Source organism: Scaptodrosophila lebanonensis, unplaced genomic scaffold (assembly GCF_003285725.1).
Source record: "Scaptodrosophila lebanonensis strain 11010-0011.00,11010-0021.00 unplaced genomic scaffold, SlebRS2 tig00000096-arrow-pilon, whole genome shotgun sequence".
Taxonomy (NCBI): domain Eukaryota; kingdom Metazoa; phylum Arthropoda; class Insecta; order Diptera; family Drosophilidae; genus Scaptodrosophila; species Scaptodrosophila lebanonensis.
In genome coordinates, this window is record NW_022060567.1 from 3,285,392 (window position 1) to 3,297,413 (window position 12,022).

General features: G+C 39.0%; 1 protein-coding gene across 1 annotated transcript in view; it reads right to left on the minus strand.

The window, feature by feature from the left end:
* LOC115627696 overlaps positions 1–11,580 on the minus strand; it is a 101,849-nt gene extending 90,269 nt beyond the window's left edge. The window contains exons 1-4 of the mRNA XM_030523438.1: positions 11,169–11,580; positions 10,272–10,419; positions 10,088–10,197; positions 6,584–6,710 (exon numbers count right to left, since the gene is read on the minus strand). Coding sequence (XP_030379298.1) covers positions 6,584–6,710; positions 10,088–10,197; positions 10,272–10,419; positions 11,169–11,580 — 797 coding nt within the window. The remainder of the gene's footprint in view (positions 1–6,583; positions 6,711–10,087; positions 10,198–10,271; positions 10,420–11,168) is intronic.
* Positions 11,581–12,022: the final 442 nt, after the last annotated feature.

The window sequence follows — 12,022 nt, forward strand, 5'->3', positions numbered from 1 at the left end:
CATGTAAAGCGGCGCTAGAAATAGAAAACAATATTACCTTTGTTGAACTCCAGTCAACCCTCAATTCGCTCAAAGGACTCACACCCGGACATGACCGCATATCATATCCAATGATCAAAAATTCACCAATAGCCTTCCAAACCCGCATCCTTGATCACTTCAACAACATTTTAAATTCACATATACCACAATCTTTTAAACTAAGTATGACAATACCCATATTGAAACCTAACAAAGACAAATGAGAATTATATTCTTACCGCCCAATTTCACTGAGCTCGTGCCTTGGTAAAGTCTTGGATAAAATAGTAGCAAAAAGATTATGGTGTTTTGTTACTGTCAACAAGCTGATCCATAATAACCAATTTGGTTTTAAAAGGGGTAAATCAGTTACGGATGGTCTACTCTACGTAGACCACTTGATAACTAGATCAATCCCAAAAAAAAAGTCACATTTCTATAATATCTTTAGATTTTGTCAAGGCTTTCGATAAAATAGGTATCCACACACTGCTTCAACAACTAATAGAATGGAAAATAGGTACAAACATGTTCAACTACGTTAAAAACTTTACGTGTAATAGAAAAATAACAGTAAAAATTGGTAATAATTTATCAGGTACATTCCCATTAAACAACGGTATTCCTCAAGGTTCTCCTATTTCAGTTATTCATTTTATTATAGCCTTCCTAAAATCATTTCCATACACAAAGAAATTAAATTCTGCGCCTATGCAGATGACATTAATTTAATAATTGATCTTAAAAAGCAAAAAAATCAAACAATCAACCTCAATTCTCTCTTCATCAAAATAAACGAATGGTGTCAATGTTCTGGTGCAGTAATTTCTACTGATAAATCCAAATCCAAATCTTGGTCTTACTATAAACAATAGATACAACTGGACCTCGCATATCACACAACTTTTTATAGCCCTATCTAAAAAACTTAACATAATCAGACATCTGTCTAATTATAAATATAACTGCAACACTCTTTCCCTCATTCATGTAGTGAAGGCAATTCTCATCGCTAAGATCGACTTTTGTCTCCCGCTTTATGGATATGCCCCAAACTCACAACTCAATAGAATTAAAACCATCAAAAATAAAGCAGTTCGATCAGCGCGAGGCGCGTACCGTACAACCCCCATTAACAACATGCTAATTGAGTCTAACACATATTCCTTGGAGGAAAGAAGAGATTTCCTTACAGCAAAGCTTTTCAAAACCATTATGTATTCAACTGACTCTCCCCTAAAAAAATGTATAAAACCAATAAATAAAAATGAAATTCACCTAAGCTCTATAGAAAGAGTATTATTAATTTGCAGTAATCTTGCCATACCTAACAATATTCTTAAAATACCTAAAAGTAATAAATACAATTTAAAACACCTTGGTAAAACAACAGACCTTTCTCTTTCACGCTTCAACAAACAAACCACACCGCCCGCAATTTTTCAACAACACTTCCAACTTATTAAAAATACATTGACAAACTACAAATTTTTATACACTGACGGTTCCAAAACGAAAGATTATATTGGTTTCAGTGTTACTACTGAAACTGATACCCTAAAACTTGGACTTATCCCACACTACTCCACAGTATTTTCAGCAGAAATTATAGCCATTCACGAAGCAATTAAAACAGCTCTCTCAAAACCCGGAAAGTTTGCCATCTGTTCGGACTCACTTTCAGCCTTAAGTGCAATAGCGAATCCAGATAATCATAATTACTATCCTTTTATAATTATAACCATTTTAAACCACAAATTTCCCAAATTTTAAATGATTTGGATACCCAGGCACTCTAAAATTAAAGGCAATGCCGACTCTATAGCCAAAATCGCCACTTCTCTCCCTCTTATTTTCACACCGAACTACAATAGCTCCGACATTAAACACTTCCTCAAAATTAGTTTAGCTCAAAAACAATTCGAACGAACCAAATTCACTTCCAGTTGGTACAAAAATCTCAATCCAAAAGCAATATCTACATTTGAGTTCTTCAAAAATATTACTCAAGCCCAACTCAGTAGAGTAGATCAGATTACATTTTTTAGAATTCGCCTTGGTCACACAGCCATTACTCATCTCCACTACATAGACAAGCAACATATTAACCAATGCCGCTTATGTAATACACCTTCCGTTGACATGGAACATATTATTAGTACATGTCCTATCAGCTCGGCTTTAAGAAAATTTACATTTGGAAATACTGATCCAGCCTCACTACTTTCTTCACCTTCTATTGAGAATATAAAATTAATAATAAAATACCTTCACAAAGCTCAAATTTACGATCAAATTTAAATCAATTTCTCTAAGTTATGCCGCTACTTACTTAATATAAATAACATAACAAATATTGTTTAAGTAAATACCTTTAATTCATGCTTCTAAAAACTACATATGTATCCTCTTTTTTTTATTACTTGTACATATTCTTTCATTAATTGTAATAGCTTAAGATCCTGGTAGTCATAGCTATTCAAACCCTGTTAGCTGTAAGTTTTAACTTTAAGCTAGCATTAAATAAATAAATAAATAAATAAAAAGCTAGAATTATTCACATTTCTAGTATGTTTATTTTTAAAATCGAACAACGGATTCTTACCAAATTTTAGACTTTACTTTCCGAATTATTTAAAAAGAATTTTTGCTTGACAATCTGAAGAAGATTCGAACCCTATACCTACCTTATATTTCGCCAAGTGTGTCCACTTGTGACTTGGGGCACATTTCGCGCGCCATTTTGTTTTGGCATTTAGCATTAATGTGTTGCTTCTGTTTGTTGTCACTGTTGCTGTTTCTATTGCTGCTGTTGTTGTTGTTGTTGCTATTACTGTTACTGTTGCAACTTTGCATCATTGTATCATGTATCATTGACACTCTGCACTTCGTCCACTTGAGCATTGAACGTGAAGCGTTGTTGCTGCTCTTGTGTTGCGTTGCTCGCTCACCTTTAATTAAAACATTGGCAATTGATTTAACTGAAGAGGCTGCTGCGTCGTTTGTCCCCAGTGCCTAGACCCGCCCCCTCTTTCGTGTTTCCTGTCGCTTGTCGCTTGTCACTTGTCGTTTGTCGTCCGTTGTCGTCCGTTGTCGTCCGTTGTCTTCTTTGTCGCCTCATGCAATCGTTCGCCGGGGCAGGTGCTTAATTCTATTAGCGCGTTTTGCAAATGGCAAATAGTTGGCTAAGAGGCGTGGGAGGTAATCATTGGCAGTTGATAAATTGCGCCATCAGTTTGGCAATGAAGTGGAAATTGAAAAACAGATAGGGGGGTGGGAATTACTGCAATTGCATCACAAAGCTGTTGATCAGTTGTCCCTATTTTAGGTTGTAAAGGCTTATTGGTCTAAATATTGATTTTTAAAAGATTTCTTTTTATTTTATTCTTTGATTTTATTTGGTTGGAAAACAAAAATTTATTGTGACATCCTCTACTTATTTTATATTACATTGTTGAAATAAAATTGTGCGATTTATAACTAGCAAGCATATGTAACTACGATATAATTTAAATTCTGATTGGAGTCGCCATTAAAATACATTATTTGTCAGCACTCCCACAGAGAATAAAGTTCAAATGTGCAAGGATATAGGATTTGTGCAAAGTGAAAAATGAAACTGGCAGAAGAAGAGTCGATTGAGCCATGTCTGTCCATCTGACCATAGATCTCAGTAGATCTCAGAAACTATTAGAAGCTAGAGATATAACATTTTGTACACAGATGTCTTGATTGTTTTTTGCAGTACAAGTTTATTCAAAATTTTCCGCCTTCCCTTCAGTCTTCCACTATTTGTGAGCTTTCATAGCTCCAGTAATTCTTAACTTTTGTTGGCGCTTATGTGTCCTTAGCCATAAATGTAATTTCTAACTCAACTTAATCAGCAGCTTTTGATGTTGTTGCTCCTTTGGCTTAGTTCTGTTTATTTTTTTTTATTTATGTAATTATTATGGTACATAAATTTGCAAGTCGGGGAACCACACTTTAGCTTTGCCACTTCTTTCTAATTAGGTTTGAATGCATATATTTACCATAGCGGTCAGACGTTTTTCATGTTTTTCAAGAGCTTGTCACGACTGTAAATTGCAGTGCTACGTCGATATCGATTTGCCGCCTTGTAAAATTTTTATAAATTGGCAGCAAAAATGCATTAATATTGTGGGAGGCTAATGAGCCAATGATGATGCTATTCAGGAAGAGGAAAAACGAAAAGGAGTGCAGTGCACCCGCGTCTGGGGTTGCAGATAGCAGAGCTGTTATCATTTGCTATTATCTTTAAAAAGGATTTCGCGTAAGAGCTCGTTAAAGTTATTGCTCGTTTAGTTTCGCAAATTTTTACTGAAAAACCTTAAGGAAAAGCTGTGAGATAAAACACAATATTGTCCTTTATTGGGCTTAGAAGAATGTAGATACCTCTTATACTTTCCGAGATACTTGCGGTCAGGCGGGTTATCCTTAGAGTACAGGGTAAAAAAATGTGGTAGGAAACTGAAAAGAAGTACGTAATGTTAGAGTGTAGTGTGGCCCGGCATTTAAATATAAAGAGAGCTACAAAAGTTATCGGATATCAATAGCAATTGTGGAATGCGGAGTTTATTGATTTTGAAGTCTATTTTATTATTATTTAATAAGTTCTTACGTCTACGTCTAGGTCACTCCAACTTAGCCCATAGTCACCTTGTCACTAGAACACCGGCTCCAACCTGCAGCTTGTGCAACTCCAACACCCCACTATTAATCCTACACCTTCTCACCTCATGCCCAACTCTGAGCTCTCTGCAGGAAAATACTCCTCCACCTTCGCCCTCAACAACCCTGATAGAGACAAAATAATAATAAATTTCATCACTTACTTAAAAAAATCAAATACTTATCACCTCATAGTCCATATTAAAAAAATATTAAAAATTAAAAATAAATAATAGTAACGAATACAACCTGTTACTTTATTGTTATCATATTTTTGTAGTATACTGTAAATACTTTATTAGGTAATTTTTAGCAATAATTACATGGTTATGTAATACTAGCTTAAGGCCACGGAGCTATAGCTTGTTCTTACGGTTCGTATGTCGATTTCAAATCGCATAGGAACATTTCATAAATTAAAAAATAAATAATAATTATTAACAATAACTTAAATAAAACTTATGGCATAAGTGTACCAAATCAACTTAACTTATTTAAAATTCATAAAAATCTGTGAACAAGGTCGAACAGATGTGGCCTCTTCATCATCCTCCTCCCAGTCGATCCTCCATTCTTGCTCCAAAATCGACTCGTCGTATCCTGCTGATCCAGAATATATATATACATATACTTCTACATTTCATGTACAGAGTATACAAAATTATCGTGTTGCTGGTTTCCGATCATTCGTCACATACTTCAGATTTTGCATTTTAGCATATGTAAGCGATTTGGCCATCGTTCAAACTAATAAAACTGCAATAAATAACAAGAAAGGAATGCTAAAGTCGAGCAGGCTCAACTCTTTAATACCCTGTACCGCCCCACAAAAAAAGAAATTAAATTAATCAATTAATTTAATTAATTAACTAAATTAAATATAAACGTGGGGAGTGGGGAGGTGGATCAGAAAAAATGAACAAACTCGTCCTTTCTCGGGCTCAGGAGAATCTAGATACCAACTTTGTTTATTCTAGCTCTTATAGACAGACGGACATGGCTATATCCATTTGTCTTGTCATCCTGATCAAGAATATATATACATACTTTGTGGGGTCTGCCACGCCTCCTTCTGTGTGCTCCATGTACACTCGCACAAAACTAATATACCCTTTTACCCTTTGGGTACAGGGTTCCAGCTTACGTAAAGGGTGCATGTCCATTGCGTTTGTGTCTGTGTGTGAGTAAGTGAGCAGAACTGAGTTGAGCCAATAACAGCTGTTGGCAGAGTAAATGGCTAAATTAAACGGATGTAATTGGTAAAATCCAAGAATTACGAGAGTTATGGAAACTCACTTATAGCGGGGAAGTGGGGGATGCATAAAAAACGACGCAGACCTGTAATTTCTTGGACTTAGACAGCCCGCATACCATGTTTAGTGGATCTACAATATCTATACGAGTATGTCTATACGTCCGAAGACACTGCCTCGTTCATACAAAAAGCGAGCATACTTTATAAGTTCAGCATTTTTCCTTACCATGCCAGCCCAATCTTTTCGTTCCTAGATCCTAACCTTAATTCGATTAGCGTTGCCTTAAGCGTGAGGAGCCAGTGATGGGCTCTGGTAGTGCTTTTATTTGCCAGCCAGCTAGTCAGCCATCCCGCCTGCCTGCCAGAAATGTGTGTCTGTGGGAGTGTGTCTCCTGGCCACATTCCCGTAATCAACACGCCGCAAATATGTTATGTAAACATTTGGCGCAAAAATTGTCAATTACGTTTCGCACGCAATGTTTTTCCTTCTCCCGCTCCCGCTCCTGCTCCCTCTCTCCCTTCCCCTCACTGCTCGTATTTCTTCGCTGTGCCACATGACATTTTGTGGTGGCCTCCATTGGAATGGGCATTTTTCGATGGGCGGCTCGTTAGCGATACTTAGAACCACCACCAGCACCACCGCCAACACCACCACCATCACCACCAGCATTCACACGCACAATCGCACAGTAATGGTTACAAAAACAACGACCATGTTGAGCCTCCGTTGCTGTTGTTGTTGTTGCTGTTGATGTTGTTGCTGTTGATGTTGATATTGATATTTATGTGCGCCCAACAACCTAATCTAATTAAAGTTGGTAAGTTATTTGCCACATGTCGGCGCGTCAAGCGCCATTTGCCCATTGTTGTTGTTGTTGTTGCTGTTGTTGCTGTTGTTATTGCTGCTGCCCTTGCTGTTCGCTTTTGCCGGCGCTTTCATTGTTTTCGCATTACATACTATTGTTTTTATGCGATGTTTTTTCCCTGTCATATACACACACAGTACGATACTTCCAGTATCCGTAGCACATCCCTGTATTCCTACGCCCCTCTCCTCATCCCATTCTGTGGCGCACGCTGCGTATGCTTGTTGATTTCGTTATTTTATTGGCAGCTTCCAATTCTGATGAAATCAAAGTAGGCCGCAAATTAACTTTATGCCACATAATCATAACACTCAGCACAACTTAACGTGTGTGCGTATGTGTGTGTGTGTGTGTGTGTGTGTGTGTGTGCGCGCGCCTATATGTGTACGTATGTATATATGTTCGTCAGTGTGGCTGCGTAATGAGCTTATGGCTGTAATTTTTGCTCCCTCTGCTTGACAATTATGAAAATTTTGGCCAACTATGCAGTAGAAAGGGAGCCGACAATGGCTCTAACATAAATCTCATTACGAAAAGGTGCGGATGTTTGCCGACTCCCGAATATATATTTTTAAAATTTCACGCTGGCTTTCCTGGAGTGCTGAAAAATAAAGGTCTCTTTCAATTATTTTTGGAATTTTCATCGTCATCGGCAATGTTTTTGTTTTCATTTTTTTTATTTTGATTGCATTATTTCTTCTAGTCGCTGATATTTGAGTAAAGCTTGTTGATTTTTCAACGCATATGTAGCTGTGTTGTTATTTAAGCAATTTGCATAAAAACTATCAAATATTCTATTTAGAGTCCCGTTGGTGCTTGCCATGAAATAAAAAAAACATTACTTTATTAACTTAATCTCGGTAGTTAATTTCCAGATTCTGACTAATGTGATATTTGTATAAGAATTATAATTAACTAAATGGCGTAAAGTTAAATTGAAAACAATAATATAAGTGACAATTAATGTAATTGGATAAATTTGTCGTCGAAAACATGAATAGATAGGAGAGAATATTACGATCGAGAAAGCCCGACAGTGAAATACCCTGTACCCCAAACAAACTTCCTTCAAGTCTGGGGCAGATTGTGGGTGTAATACTGGATTAAAATGGTTTCGCTAATAACTTTGTTTACAATAGACAGATCGATGATGAATTTTAAAACAAAGGTTTCGACTTATTTTTAAATTATGTTTATGTAGCGTCTGAATTGTAGACAGTCTTGACGAAATTCTATAGCAGGAGGAGAAAAATAATAGACTCGTGTCGGAGATGCTCCCTCCTGCCTGTTTCATACTTTGCAAGAACCTACAATATCTATCTACAGTATCTATCTACAGTACATATCTAGACTACTTATCTACAGTACCTATTTACGCTTCGCAAACAAATATTCCTTTCTTTAAAATGCTTCGGAAATGAAATCACCTACTGAAAATGTCATGCTCTTAAAGATTTGTATTTTAAAAAGTGAGCAAACTTTTTTAGCCAACAGAGCTAATGATCAAAATAATTATTGCACAGTAAACAGCCTACAAATTAAAGAAGCTTGTCTTTAGTGCTTGATTGATACTTGTACGGATCGGCCTATAATTACGGCCCAGCAGTACAGTCATGTGCAGAGGTATGACTCGCCTTTAATGATGTTTGCCAGAGCCACTGTCGCGGTAATTGAATTCGGGAGAGGATTCGCGCAGGCGTGCTCATAATTGCCAGCAATCGAAGTGCCCTCGGATACCAATGCTATATAATTGACTAGAACGGAGGGAGCGGAAGGCCGATGAGCAGCAAAAAGGGGACGAGGACCACATGATGCACATGGAGCACACAATGGTTATGCAATTTGTGTGGCATTTTTGCTCAGCGCTGGCGGGCCAATTGGTTGCGATGCACGTCGGTGGCAACAGTACGAATATTGGTCAGATTTACTGCCAAACCTATTTATGGGCTTAGCTGCACTCCAATTCACAGGCACATGCCCGACGGCTAGCTGCAAAAATTGAATTTGCATTTAACGCTAGTTGCTTTTGTGAGGAATGCGAGGAAAACAAAGTGTGTGGGAAACGCACATTCTTTTTGCTGCCCATTTGCCGAGTAATAATTATCCCCGCATAGCCAGTCTTGGTCAAATTCCCACGGACCGAGTGGTCAGTTCACTTCACGGAAAGGTAGAGGGGGCTGTTGTTTTCATACCTTGTACCCGTTGGGTAAAAAGGGTATCCTAGGTTTGTGCAAAGTACTATATGTTACAGGCAGAAGGAAGTTTCTATGACCCCATTTAGTAAATTCTTAATCTTAAATGTGAAGATATGAAGTCATCTAGACGAGTCTGTCCGTCTGAACGCCTGGATTTCGGTAGCGGATCATCGCACATTAACCAAACTTGGAATATAGACGCTCCTGGCCTCAGCTACACGAGATTATTTTAATTTTTTGATTTTCCCTACCCTCTCCTCGCTACAGAATTTCGTCAAACCAAATGTAATTTATATATAAGTATCTACTTTTGTTTTAAATTTGATCCAAATCGGTCAACCCTCAGAAAAGTTGTTAGCGAATGAATTTCACTCCAGTACTACGCCCACAAACTGCAGCATCAAGTTTGCTCTTCTTTTTGTTTTGGATTCTACAATGGGAGCATGTAACTCAGTTCCGGAAGTTGGTTCGGGTGCAGGGTATTTCACTGTCCGGCTTCTCTCTTATTGATTTGTACGTTCGCAGCACATAAAGCTGTAACAACATACGAGCTGCCACGACAAGAAGGTGTTTTGTTTCAATAACATGTGTAGGATCGCTTGTAACTCCAAAATTCGACTACTTGACTTACTATACGTCTTTTATGCGAACATAAATTCAATTCTCACTTGAAATTTTGGGTCATGGGCCATGAAGAAATAACGTCCTTCTACTTTCTACTCGAATGCTTTATTATAATTAGAGAAAAGGACATCTCCGACGCAAAAAGTATATATGATTTTAAAAATATGTCCTTCTGTCTATGGCTGAAGATTGTATGGACCCAGAGTATTTCCAAGTCAGACTTGCTCGAGTGCAGCATTCTCTCTTGTTTCCCTTCGGGTAAATAAAAAACTAAGATTTCTATATTTCTTTCGAGCATCGAGCACTCGGCCATAGATCGTGGTGGTGCAGGAACCTCGATTTCTTATTCTGAGTTCAAAGATGCGACTTAAAAGACATGCTTTTGGTTTTATTGACAATTCGTTAGCATAACTAGTACTACTATGTGTGATCGAAACAGCTTTTGGGATAGTGGGCACCCAGAAAAGTCTGGCAGGTGGCACAGTAGTGGCTTGTTGTCCGACAGCTATCGATGAGATAGGGACAGATGCAGGCACAGCAGCACCAACTGCAAAATTAGAAAGAAGAAGATCAACTCTGATATATATAATATTTATATTATATTTTTCCTTGTCTACACACCCAAGGGAACAGAGCCACAGCGCCCAAGAATGGGTGCGTGAGTTGGGCGAGCGCTGCAGTCGGGTGAGTCCTTGCTGGCCACAGGCGGGACAGACAATGGTGCTGGGATGTATGCCCAGCTTGGGTTGTGGGGCCAATGAAAAAAATGCTGCAAAGAGGATGTATAGAAACAAAGCGCATACGAAATAATGATGAGGAATTTTTATGTTAATTTAAAGAAAAAAGATATTCGGACATGTTATATTATTTTGATAAAATGCTGTTGCTTTCAAGTCCCTTCAAATCCTTCGGCCATTTGGTAATATAAAGAATTTTTTTCGTTCATAGTATAGTCCAAAGGTGCTGGACTCTACTCAACTCATTCTCCGAGAGCCGAGGCCACTCCTAAGCGGTATACCTATACCTGTGAATAGCTTGGGAAAAATGTTCAAGGGCAAAGCAACTGATTAAAATGGGATAGTCATCGAATTATGTATGCTTATGTGTTTTAGTAGCTTTGAAAGTATCTGATTATTTACATCTATTGTGGCTATAAGTACATAAAATTTAGCACCTAATAAGAAACAGAAAGCCACGACTTCCTCCCTTTGATTAAAGGTGACAAAGATGTATAAATCCATTTAAATTAAGTTGGGAGGATCATAAAAATAGAGGATTAAAATCTGTTCCTTTTACCGCAAATGAGTGAATATGTCAAATTTCTGGCATGCTTGTAACTTACTGTCCATGTAGGTCTACCTCTTGATCATGAAGGGAGTGGGAAGTAATATCTTACTAATGTTGCAAATACTTTCACACATTGGAATCGACCCTGTATGGGGAGGGTTTCGACTCCAAATGGGTCCTTGCATTCGCTTTTGACCATCTACACCTGTGAAGCACTTGACTGCTACTTACTGCGCACCTGGGGCATTGGTACACGCCCGAACATGTGCTGCGACGGCGCATCCTGCACATCGTGGACATCGTGGACATCCTGTGCCATCAGCGGCAGCGGCTGCAATCGCACAGTGTTTTCATTGTTTAACGTCATCGAGGGCTGCTCGGCGCCGAGCACGTAGGGTAGTCCAGAGCGAAAATGCTGCGGCTCGGCAAAGAAGGTGCGTCGTCGATCGGCGTGGGCGAAATTGAAGGTGGCGTAGTGGGGCGCACTGGCCATGGCATCGTCGTAGGTGGGCGGCAGAGCGGCCAGCTGTTGAACATCGTCTGTGGAGGTCGGCCCCAATATGGCACTGCGCACACTGAGCTCTGGGTCTTGGCCCAAAGGATCTTGGCCCTGAAAGAGCATGCGATGTTTTTCGTCAGCCATGCTCCTCAGTGTATAGCAGCTATCGAGCGTTTGACCACGCCGGAGAAAGTATGGCGCTTTTATGCATCGAGCAGTGACGCCACATAATCGTGTGAGAAACAGCTGTGGATTACGCGCTGGGACATTGTTAAGTCCAGCGATAAGCCCCCAGAGCTATTTGCAATTAATGGCAATTGAAATTGTGCATAGCTGAGCTCTTGAGTGACTGCCTGCATGGCTGAGCGACTGAATCACCAAGCAGCATGGTCACGTACGCCAAACACCACAACCAGCTGCCAGCCACCAGCCACCAGCTAACAGCCTCCAATAACAACAACAATAACAGCAACACAAGCAATGGTAAGAGCGTGGGCAAGTGCAGAGGCAGCAGCTCCAGCCAGCCCGCCAGCCAGCCAGCCATATTGTCAGCTTCCGTTTCATTTCCGGCACTTTGCTCTTCCAG